Source organism: Rhinatrema bivittatum, chromosome 4, assembly GCF_901001135.1.
Source record: "Rhinatrema bivittatum chromosome 4, aRhiBiv1.1, whole genome shotgun sequence".
Taxonomy (NCBI): domain Eukaryota; kingdom Metazoa; phylum Chordata; class Amphibia; order Gymnophiona; family Rhinatrematidae; genus Rhinatrema; species Rhinatrema bivittatum.
In genome coordinates, this window is record NC_042618.1 from 448,375,842 (window position 1) to 448,388,689 (window position 12,848).

Sequence of the window (12,848 nt, forward strand, 5' to 3'; positions counted from 1 at the left end):
CATTAGGGCACATGGCGGCAGCCATTTTGCATTAGGGCACATGATGGCAGCCATATATTTTTTATATTGGGGCACATGGCAGCAGCCATTTTGAAGAGGGGCACATGGTGGCAGCCATTTTGATTTTTGCTACTCAATTCCAAAAAAAAAAAAAAGTTACTAAAATAATAATAATAATAATAATGGAAACTATATTTTATTTACTGCCGTTATCACATTGTTCACCTGCTGCTAATCCCTGCCCCTTCCTTTCAGCTCCCAAATGGCCCCTAGTAGACGGGACCGCGGACACGTAAAAAATACGACCAGGGTTTCATTTCATCGATTTTCACCTTGCAAGCCGATGCCGGAAGCGCCAGCATTCGACGAAGCCGTTTCCAGAATGCCAAGGAGGAGTAGAAGCCCGCGGAGATCGCCCAATACTCAACACCAATGCCCTACATCTATTAAGCATAGAGGCAACCGAGCTAGATCCTCGACACCTCCAGATAACCCTGACAACATGGTCGCCGAAATAAGAGCACAGGCTGCGACCCATGGGACTGAGTGGGTCAGGCAACACATGTCAGCGCTTAACTCCTTGACCACCCATACAAAACCGAAAAGGGTTAATGTGGCCTCCAAGAAGAAAGTCCTCTCCAAAAAAGTTCTCTCTCAAAGATCTTCAAAGGCTACTGCGGGACAATCTACTGGGCCTACAGCTGCCTCTATAGCTTCTACTTCAATTTCTACAGCTGCTACCACAAAGCCACGGCAACATATTATTTCAGCAAGATCTCGAAGAGAACTTCTATACACACCATAAGAAATTAACGATCTCGCCCTACTTCGTCATGGGCTACCAACACAACAGGAGGTAAGCCCACCAGTGAATCTGACACTTATCCTTCTCCGAATTATAGTGACAATGACATGGCCCTAGCTACAGCAATTCATAATGTTATTAAATCTCACAAGAGAAAACGGTCATCTGCACGTGGCAGTTTAGCGGCGACTGTTTGGGAAGCTGATCCAACACGCGACTCGCTACCGTCTGGGGATACTCCTGCTATTTCCCCACTAGTCTTACCTGACACAAGTGTTGTAGCCTTACCCGACACAAGTATTGTCGTGCTTGCATCTCCCGTGAGCACCCTCACTCCCATAACTAATTCCAGTGGAAATCCTTCTCCTTTGCCCCTCACTAATTCTGTTCCTGTTACCATGCCTGTTCTCAAGTCACCACCCCATCTTCTGCGGAAGAAGTCCTATGTGGTGTTACTTCCCTAGCTCACAGTGTCCCACTTACAGTCAAGAACAATATATGGAATCATGAGTTTATCGACATATTTACCTTACTAATCACGGATTTGGATGGCGAACCTGAAAAAGGGGGAACTAATGAGGGAAAAGACAAGCAACCCACAATTCCCAAAAACATTCATAATTGGATGAAAGCATTCCACATCTTCATGACCGTGGTAGTGGAACGGGAGCCGGACCAAGTCCCTTTCCTCATTCGCTATATCGATACTATAATTAAAGCCCAGAAATGGGGCGGATGGGCGTGGCTTAATTATGATATTAGATTCAGAAAAAGTATGGCGCAGGATCGTGCAATATCCTGGCGGCATAGATTAATTGATTTATGGTTAGACGAAATGACTCTCCATAAATCATCCTGGCAAGATAGATCCCTGCCGCACCTGTCCTCTACTCGAGACAGAAATTCTTCTATTGGCAATGGGAAGCGTAAATTATGCAGACAATTCAACACCGGCCATTGTACATGGGCAAACTGCAAATTTAAGCACATCTGCTCCATCTGTGGTCTGGGCCCGCACCCCACAACACAATGCCGGAATCCCAGAGACCGCAGACCTTTACCACAGGGTCCCATCAGTCGCCCAAATGAGTTTCCTAGCTCCAACACCAGTCAACATTAGTGCTATGCTTCCCTGGTTACAATGCTACCCAAACCTCTCCCAGGTGGTAGAAATCTATAATGGCTTTACATTCGGCTTCCCCATCCCATGTCAACGTTCCCCCCACTATCCACTCCAGCCCCCACCACACAATTCCCATTCCTTATCCTTACATGAAGAGGAGGCAAAAAAGAAAATTGACTCAGAATGCCTTTTGGGGCAGATAATGGGCTCTTTCACCCTCCCACCATTTCCAAACATGGTGTTTTCCCCTCTCGGTATGGTTCCTAAAAAGGAGCCTGGCCGCTATCGCCTCATACATAACCTCTCCTTCCCCCCAGGGAATTCCGTAAACGATCAAATTGATCCCTACCTATGCTCGATGTCCTATACATCCTTTGACACCGCCATCAGTGTCATCAAAAAGGCTGGACACCAGGCACATATGGCCAAGGTGGATATTGAGTCTGCTTTCCGCCTCTTGCCAGTGCACCTGGGGTCCTTCCATTTGCTAGGTTTCCATTTCAGAGGGCAATATTATTATGACCGTTGTATCCCCATGGGCTGCTCAATATCCTGTGCCTACTTTGAATGATTTAGTTCTTTTCTGCAATGGGTCATCGAGAACCAATCGGGATCAAAACCTTTGGTGCACTACTTGGATGATTTCCTCCTAGTTGGGTGGGATAGACCTGATTGCAATGACCTCCTATCTGTTGCGCAAGCGGTAGCCAAAGCATTTGTCGACCCTTTAGCAGAGGACAAGACTGAGGGTCCAGCCAGAGTTATAACATTTTTGGGCATTGAATTGGATGCGCAGGCGCAGCTCTCTTGCCTCCCTTCCGACAAAGTCGACAAGCTACATAAAGCTATTGTTGAGATGCAAAGCATGAGGAAAGCCACCCTCCGACAATTTCAATCTCTCATTGGTTTGCTTTGCTTTGCTTCCAGAGTTATTTTGATGGGCAGGGCTTTCCTGCGTAGGTTCTCCTTAGCTACCGCGGGTGTGCAAAAGAAGCATCACCGTATACGTGTCTCTGTAGCCATTAAGCAGGATTTAAACATTTGGGAAGTATTCTTGCATGACTTCAACGGGGTAACCTTTTGGCAACATCCTCCTAGGCAAAACAGCGAACTAGAATTTTTCACTGATGTCTCGGGCGGTGTTGGCTTTGGTATATATTTCAGAGGAGCTTGGTGTGCTACGCGCTGGCCACACCATTGGTTGCAACACAAGATTTCTAAGGATCTTACATTTCTTGAGTTGTTCCCAATTGTTGTCGCCCTTAAGATTTGGGGGGAATCACTTTGCCGGTCACATATTGTTTTTAGATCCGACAATATGGCGGTTGTACAGGTTATAAATGCTCTCTCTGCCCGCACATTTGAGTCTAATGCACTCTTAAGGCAATTGGTGCTCGTATGCTTGCAATTTAATATTACATGCCGCGCTGTGCATATTCCTGGTGTAAGTAATACCATTGCTGATTCCCTATCTCGCTTGCAGCTTACAACATTCCGATGCCTTGGCCTGACAGCAGACCAGCTACCAACCCCCATACCCGAGGAGGTATGGCTACTTGCCCCCCTGGATTTTGGGACTTAATATTGCAGTCACTTTCTGAAAACACCCAACGAAGTTATAAACAGGCGTGGCTAGACTTTCACAACTTCAGGATAAACGAAATGCAAGAAACAGTGGAGTGGCCAATCTCGCTGTACTCCCTTTCACGTTACATACTTCATTGCAAGAACCTTGGAAAATCAAGAGCCTTAGTAGCAAATTGCCTAGCTGGCCTGTCTTTCTTTTCCAGATTACTAGGGTTCCCTAGCTGCACATCAATGTTCCCAATCAAGAGGGCTATGTTAGGTTGGCAGAGGGGGGTGGGTAAAACTGCAGACAGCAGGAGGCCCATTACGGTGCAAATACTTAGGAAAATTTTCCAGGCACTAGACGGTGTTTGCTCTGATGATACAGAATGTACCTTATTTAAGTGTACGTTTTCCTTGTCCTTTTATGCAGCCTTCCGCGTCAGCGAGCTGACTGCACAATCCACAAATAGATCATCCGCTTCATGTTTACAGTGGGAAGATACAGTTCTCGATCGTAACAAGCTTATACTTCGTATTCGCAGGTCTAAGGCAGACCAACGGGGTATTGGATCCAACATCATTCTACACCAATGGGCTGGGGAACTCACTTGCCCTTTATGGTCCACCACCTTATTCTTAAGGCAATGCCCACCGATTGCGGGGCAATTGCTTGTACACAAGAACAGTAGACCGCTTACACGTTATCAGTTTAGTCGGGTCCTCCACATGTCGCTGCACGCAGCAGGTATTGCAGTTTCGAGGTTCTCTACTCACTCTTTCCGTATTGGCGCTGCTACAACTGCTGCAAGCCTGGGTTTACAGGACAAGACGATAATGGCAATAGGTAGATGGTGATCAGGGAGATTTAGCCGTTATGTACGCCCTCAGTAATACTTTGCCAATAACATATAAGATGTTTCATCACACTTTTCCTTTATTTGCCGACAGATCTGGGAATGCAGCCACGCTTCGCATGGATATTGGCCATTCCTATGTGCGTTGGGAACACAATAGGGCCCTCTAGCGGCCTTTGGGCGAACATCTTGGTATGGCGGCCCATCAACTGTCGTTGCTTTGGAATGGTATCCCAGGAATGAGATGGGACCAATTAATTCCGACTGTCCTTCAATTGTTAAAATACAAACCCCCCCCCCCCCTCAGATGCTATTATATTACATCTTGGAGGTAATGACCTGCCTCTTACTAGAAGTGTGGCTTTGACGCAAAAAATACAAAAAGATCTAGTCACCTTATATAATATGCTCCCACAGTCTGTAATTGTTTGGTCCTATATCACTCCCCGTAGGAAATGGAGAGGTCAGCTATCACACCGTGCTATGGAAAAGGTTCGTAAAAAAATAAATAAGTGGATTTCAAAATTCATGCCCACAATCAACGGTTTATCGTTAAAACATGATCTGCTAGATGAAATCCTGGGCTTATTCAAACCTGATGGAGTTCATCTCTCCGATATAGGGTGAGATATCTTTAACAGTGATTTGCAGGATTGTCTTGAAGCTCTCCTGCCTCTTATGGCCGCAGCTGAGTGATTAGTTGGGGGGTTTCCCGGTAAGCGGTCTCGCTACCAGGGAACTTTGGCGTGGTGACCAGCGGAAATGACACCCCCGCCTTTAGATTAAGTAGGCCATGGCCTGGGGGATGGCGGCCCCTTTCAGAGCAGGCAGCTCTGAAAGGGGCCAGCGGCCCAACGCAGACCCTCGATGCTTCAACGGCCAAGAGGGGTGAGCAAAGAGGCGAATGGACCAGACGACCCTGACTTCCACGGTCGGGTCACCAGTAATCTCCAACAGCCCCGGCTTCTATGGCCGAGGAGGGCGCATTTGCCTCAGCAAATTCTGACATTAGCACGGGTTGGCGGTGGAGCATTGGTCACTAAGAGTTCAGTTTAGCAAATACAAGTTTCAGTATTGTTTATGATGGCTAATTATGTTTTGTTGCTCAATTTAGTAATGTCTAATTCTTGTCATTGCTCATTGGGCTGCGGCCATTATTTTGTCCAAACTAATAAATTCTCGTTATTCAAATATGTAAATGGTGTGTGTTGTTTGAAGAGCTACCAGCAGGTATGGAAAGGGTTACAGATGCGGGCTTTCCACTGCCCACATTGTGTGTGTATATGCTAAGTCTACATGCATAACTCCTTTGAAAATTCAGCCCTCTCTGTGGTCAGTCAAGTTACAGAATAATCCCTTTGAATTTTCAAAGCAATTTATGTGCATGTGCTTAAATGGGCTTTTGAAAATTGCTTGGGGAGTTATACACATAAAAGTATGCACAGAAGCGTTTTCACTTGTATTTTTACAAGCACTAGAAAGAGGAGTTCTAGGGGTGGAGTTGCGGTAGGGAATCTATTTAAATGCATACTTTCAGGTTTACTAGCGTTCCCTTCAGAATCACTGCAACTGAATATTGCCAGTTCAGATAAAATTTATCTGGAAACCTGTTCCTAGATACGTTATTTATTATACAAGGTTATTTATTATTTGTTAAATATTATTGATACTCTCATTGTTCCTTGTAATAATGTTAATGTTAATGTTCATTGGTTGATTGTTATTGTTCAATGTTCTATGTAAAAAACCCCGGTCTAACCTCCCAGACCAGGGCAACCTTTTTGTTACATGTAAACCGGATTGATTTGTATTGCATACAGGAATTCCGGTATATAAAAATTAAAAATAAATAAATAAATAAATACGTTTACCTCTACTCTGAGGCACATCTAGACTCAGCCTAATTAATTATTTGACTAATTCTGAATATCAGACATGTGAGCTAATTTTCAAAGGGAAACATCACAGAGAGTTTCCATTTGAAAATTCAGGCCAGCATTATCTGCTCTCTTTGTACCTTCTCTACAGGTAAAGTTCATACAGGGATTTAAAAATTAAATCCCCACATATACTTTGCTTTCTCCACCCTAACCCTGCCCTGCCCGGCTTCCCTGTGGGGAAAAATTACATGCCGCATGAAATAACGCACAGAATTTTTGTTGCTGAGAGGAAGGCATTTATCAACCTGGGGAATTTATACAGATAACTGCTCAGTTACTTTAAATTCCTTTAAAAAATGACCTCAAAATGTACAATCTGCACATATCCAACTTGTATAAAAATAAAGTCTGGTCTTTGATATGCCTGCGTAACATTAATTATATATAGAAAGGTAGATATAAGAAGCTGTATTCCCTTTTAATTCTATTCATTTTTAACTTTTTAAAATGGCATAAAGCAAGAAACTTATAAAATGCAGTCCTCCCTACACCTATGATAAATGGATACTGAAATCCTGTAAAAATGATGTTTCTCAGGGGATACAGAACTGAGAAGGGAGGCTGAGGTTTGATGCATACGCTAGGAAAATTAACGGGGTTATTTTCTAAAAGGCTTATCACGAGTCACAGGGCTTGTGCGCATCGCCGGGCCTATACAAAATAGGCTCGGCGCGCGCAGGAAAGGTTTTTAAAGGGTTACACGCATATATTACACGCGTAACCCTTTTAAAATCTGCCCCATATATTGTATATAGACTATTTCTTTCTCATAGGAAAGTTTCAGGTCAGATTCTGTAGTAACTGTACTGGCGTATACTGAAAATCAGTTCTGTCCTAAAATTTCATTTCTATCACAAATTTGTCCATTTGTCAACTGGCTCCAGATTTTCAGGACAGACTGATCCAGTCCTGGTTTTACCTCACTGCATGCAAGGATCTCCATTCCAGCTTTTCTTGGGGTTTGCAATAGGGAAATTAGAACTACAAGTCCCTGCATGCAATAGGGTAAAAGTAGGCCTGCAGAAACATATCTTGAAAAAAAAATGGAGCTCAAAAACACCCTGGATAAATGGCACCAAGTAATGGCAACACTCGCTGCTTAAAAACAAATTCTAATTGTTAATTTTTTTTAATTTTTAGATGGGCACTCATAACAGTGGTCATATATCCTTCAGGGCAACCACGACTTTTCATATAAGATATCCATCATTTAAAATATAATCATCACCCATTTATGCAACACCATATTTATTACATATTGATCAAACACCATTTTTCGAGCACATTTTCTCTGTTATGCAAAATAATATCCATTAAAGCAACTCAGAAAAATGCCACTTCCCCTTTTCCAAATGATGCAGCCATATAAAGTTCCAAAGAAGAAATTACTGCCTGACCCAGCTATGTTTCAACCTCATCAGCTTCTCTGGGAGCTTGCTCTTTCAGCACTATGTCTCCTGCCAACGCTGGAAATGGTAGATTTTCGGGATTCACTTTTTTGTTGATTTCACTTTTTGCCATGAACGAGTGAAATGTGATCGGCTTCATTAATCATATACTTCATGAATCTGTGCTAGCAGTTTTCTCAATGGTCTTTCCCATGTGAAAATGCAAAGTAATTTCACATTAATGAGCAAATATTTAGGGGCTGATTCAGAGAGGGAGAAAAGCCTTGATGAATCAGGCCCTCAGAGCGTTAGTCACCCAGCTACAGAAACTTCATAGATAACCAAAGACTCCTTGAATTCCCCCCTCCCCCCCGCCATTATGAGAGATATATAAATATGACAAGAGATGGGTGACTAATGTTGAGGCATGCAACCTCCTTCCTACTATATGTATCAGATATCACCATTAAATACCTGTCCAACCAGAAATTATGCTTTTGGCCTCATTCTCTTTCTTATAAAGAATCGACTTTGTTGCCGCAGGCCTCTCTCACTGGTCCTGATTTCCTCTGTTCTATTACCCTCCCTGCTGCTTCCTGAATTTGCAAGCCCTACAACCACTGCGCCTTGGTTATGATGACCCCCCCCCCCCCCCCCCTTGCTCTGAACCAAGCATTTTGAAGCTCAGAACTTAACAGTCTTAAAGACGAGCATTCTATCCATTTTGGCATAGAAAAAATGACTTCTTGGAACATGGGTACAGTGGATCAAAGTAAATATATAAAAGATACATTTCAGCTCAGAAAATGGACCTGTCATTTTTAATTTTCTTTCTTTCCAGGTACAAGGTGCAATTATTGTGGCCTCTCTTCTGCAGGTACTGCTTGGATTTTCAGGTCTGATTGGCTTGCTGCTGAGATTTATTGGGCCTCTTTCCATTGCACCCACAGTGACGCTAATTGGTCTCTCGTTATTTATTGAGACCGGAAAGAAGTCTGGAGTTCACTGGGGAATTACGGCCATGTATGTCTCTCAAGCACAGAAATCAATATTTCATCATCATGAGATAACCTCCAAAGTATTTATGTGGAAGTAATTACTCTATCCCATTTGTGGCTAAATTTATTGGCAAAGTTGTTCATATGTAGTAGAAAAGCCACTGAAAAGAAGAATAGTGCTTACCAAAGTGCAGAGATGGAGTATGTGAAGAAATAGTGAGCATTGCTTCTCATTTTCCATTTAAGGCTCAGGCCTGGTGTAATGGTATTCTATGTAAAATATTGTTATTTTTACACAGTAGAGTGGAAATCAGTGAGAAAAACAAATGTTAACTCGTAAATCAAGTTAAAGTAGTCTCTGATGATATTAGTGGGTATGCTCTAAAATTTGCATGCATGTGCATGCAAATAAAAGAATATTATATGCAAATGAGGTTTTAATGGGCAAGCAGGAAATTGCATGGTATGTTCTTCTCATCGTGCTCTTTAGTGCTTGCTTAACTAAGGCCTAACATTTAAAACCAGTTCAGACCAGGGGTTAACTTTTTGATGTGCACATTATTGAAAGGGATCAGCTTTATTTATGTACTGGTGTTCAGGATGCAGGAGATGGGGCCTTCTGGAGCTGGAGAAGTTATTGAAGGTGTGGAGAAATGAACAGGAGAAAGACAGAGGAGATAGAGGGAAAACAGAGGAGGACATGATGGAGTAGAGAGACAGATCTAGAAGAAGACAAGCAAAGAGAGAGAAAAAAAGAGGAGTAATTACATAAGACAAGGGAAAGAGAAAGGAAGAGACCAGGCAGAGGAAAGCAAAGAGTTAAAAATGGGAACCCAACTAAAATTGAATTTAAAGTAAAATAGGGTTTTAGAAAAAAAAAGTACCTGGAGTACAGGGCTGGATTTTTTTTCTTCTCTTCTACTCTGCCATCTGGGGGGAGGACTGTTGATATCAAGACACAGTTGGCTAGCCATAAGTAAAGCCCATGGTTCTGAGGATAGTATTTGGTTTGTCCCAGGTAGGGCTGTTTAAGCCCATATTTATTAGGTCAGCATGGACCTACAAAGGCAGATGGCAGCCAGTGACAGGCTGCAAGGAAGGACTGCCTCAGAAAGCAGGACTATCTCCCGTTCATAGCAGGAGGCTTTGGGACGACCAGAAGATAAGCCACTGGATTTTTGCACTCCTCCTGAAGCTGTGGAAAGGAGGTATAACTGGCAACCATCTGCTTGTGGCTTGGGAGCTGTCACAGATCATTTTCATTTTGGCAGTGGCAGCCCTGGGGACATTACCACTGCTGGAGGGGGTCCTCGTTTAAGCATTAGGGGCCATGGGAAAGCCCCCAGCAAGGCAGGAAAGTTAGGCCACAATCCTGGGCCAGTCAGTGACATCATTTCAGGTTCTCGGATATGATGCAGTCGGATTAAAAATTTTAATTAAAGAAAAACTAAGACCCATTAAATTAAAATAACTCCTGATTCTAAAAGAGGGAGGCCTGGGGAGGCTCTCAATTAATTTTCAGAGCCATGGGTGATCATCCTCAATCCTGATATTATAAAGTTTGAAAGCATCAAAAATTCATCAAATAAAGTTAAAGTAAATGCAGGAGAGTTGTCCTAAAGTCCCACTATGACCTCCAAAGAGATTTTTAACATTTTAACATTTTCTACCACCTGAGTAAAGGCTCAAAAGTACATTAAAAAAAAAAAGGAAAACTAAAAGTAAAAAGTTAAATATCCACCTGGGAAATGGTTAATAAATGTAATTATGGACTTTTATTTGGAAACTTTTGATGGGAAAGTGTTTTTTCTTTCATGGTGTAAATTCATATCATGATTTACATTAATTTAGGTCACAAATTAAAAAAGATCAAAGGCTTCAGAGTTCATTTTAGAATTTAGTAAAGGACATAGGCTGAGAGAAAAATGCTTTTAAAATTCAAATTTTGTGACAAAATTGACTCCAGGCTATTTAGCTGATCTGGTTCAGGATTTCAAGATCTCCAACTCCAGTTTCAGCACAAGTTGGCAACATTCCAAGCTGCTTGCAACTGTCAATAAAGCTGAGTCCATGGCTATCTGAGTGCCTCATGCCAAGTGGCCAGAGTAATCCCACTGTATTATAAGATCACTAGGGCTCTGAGTAATCACTGCATCTGTCTGCATAGGCGCGACGTAATGACCTCACCTGGATCAGTAGGCAGGATTGAAGATAGCAAGGGAGAAATCTGCATCACGGCCGCGGGGCCAGTCAGTGTATCATCGGTGGCAGGAAGCTCCTGTCTCCTGCAGCACTTCCTCTCTATGAGGAGGGGAGTAAGGCAGAATGGGCAGCTCAGCAAGAGAGCTAAGCTGCATCCTTGCCCTGTTTCCTTTCCCCATGCTGTGACTGGCAGCTGTGAGGTGTGGGAGCAGGACCTCACCTGAGTGTATTTGCCCTAGCAGCTGCTCTGCAGCTCTTCCCCCACCTCCTCTGTCTGCTGTGATCGGAAGACATGGAGAGAGGGGGGCAGGGCCACAGCTTAGTCTCCCCCCTCCTATTGGAAGTAGCTGCTGGCTGCTCTAGCAGCTCTTACCGCACATCTCAGGAGAGAGAGAGAGGAGCATAGAGAAGTCAAAAAGGGATAAGAGAGAAAAATAGGAGGGGACATGGAATGGAAGGGGAGCACAGGGGCTGGAGGAGGGAGGTGCACAGGCTGGATGAGAGAGACAGTGGAGGCACAGGGAATGAAGGAGGGAGAAAGACAGATGTGGGCATTGGGGCTGGATGAAGAGAAGCACAGAGGGTGTCATAGAAGATGGAGGAACAAGAGAGTCAATAAGGTGCAGGAGAGGTTGGAGGAAAAGAGAGTTGGGGCACAGAGGAAAACAAGCTGATGGGCGCTTATGATTGAATGCCCGCTCTCCTAACATGCGCCGATCGACCTCTCCGTAGCACCCAATGTAATATGCAAATGGACTACCATGGTAAAAAGGAGGAGCTAGGTGAAATTGTCTGCCTTTAGTGCCTCCTCGGCAGTGGGTGCTCAGGAGAGTGGTTGTAATGTGGGTTAGGAAAATGGATGCTCAATTTTACGAGCATCCCTTTTCCTAACCAGTGAACAGCCAAATTTTAAGAAAATGGACGCTCGTTAACTGAGCGTCCCTTTTCCTAACCTGATTGCCAGCACACTTTTTTAAAACTTTTTTTCTTAAAGCTTTTCCACCTTTTTCTGTTCCTCTAACTTAATATTGCCATGATATTAAGTCAGAGAAACTACAGAAAAGCAGTATTTTCTGCTTCTCTGTACACTTTTTGGGCTCCTCAAAAAGGAATGCCTGCTCAGAGCAGGCATTAATTTTAGAGGGTAAAAATGTGTGCATCAGGTTAACATTTTTCTTTTGCATCGGGGGGGGGGGGGGGGGGCATAGGTAATAGCCTCATCAACATGAATTGACGTGTGATGAGCGCTATTAGCTATGTGCTCTATTAGATGCGCATTTTGGACGCGCTAATCCCCGTTTTGCATCGGGGGTTATGGACGCGCATTCAGTTGCGGCCAGCACATGGTATTGCATTGGCTTGAAAGGATGGAAAGAGAGAGGACACCTGCAACCACAAGCCACTTATCCACACATGCACCCTACTCTACACACCCACACCCACAGCCCTACACATGCATGCAACTCCTCCACAAACATGCGCTCTCACATACTCATACTACAGACATGCATACCCCCACACTCCTACATGCATACACCCTCATCCCCCCACAATACACCCTCTCCCCACACCACTCCACATACACACATGTACCCACACCCCACACACCTTTGCCCCTCACCACACACATTCACACCACCCCACCCTCACGCACCCATCCCCCATCCCCCCACACACTCATGCACCCCACCCCCACGCACATACCCCTGCACCCACATACACATGAGTCCTCACCCTACACACATACTTGCACCCTCACCCCCACCCCCACCCCCACCCCCTCACCCAAACTCACATACACACCCTCAATTCACCCCCCCCCATCCCACACACACACACACACACATGCACAACCAAGTGCCACTTGATTTTGTATGGCCTCACCCCCCCCCCCCCCCTCCAATCCATGATAATCTCAGGGTGACTGGAAATCAAAAGATTCCAGGTATAGAGGCAGAAGATTTTTTTA

General features: G+C 44.1%; 1 protein-coding gene and 1 long non-coding RNA gene across 3 annotated transcripts in view; one reads left to right on the forward strand and one right to left on the reverse strand.

Annotated features, from left to right (window-relative positions):
* LOC115091371 (solute carrier family 23 member 1-like) overlaps window positions 1-12,848 on the forward strand; it is a 184,475-nt gene that overhangs the window by 88,132 nt on the left and 83,495 nt on the right. For both annotated transcript variants that reach the window (XM_029601648.1, XM_029601647.1), the window contains one exon: window positions 8,521-8,702. In XM_029601648.1, the coding sequence (XP_029457508.1) occupies window positions 8,521-8,702 (182 nt within the window). The remainder of the gene's footprint in view (window positions 1-8,520; window positions 8,703-12,848) is intronic.
* Window positions 1-12,848, reverse strand: part of LOC115091372 — a 93,897-nt gene that overhangs the window by 72,325 nt on the left and 8,724 nt on the right. The window lies entirely within an intron of this gene.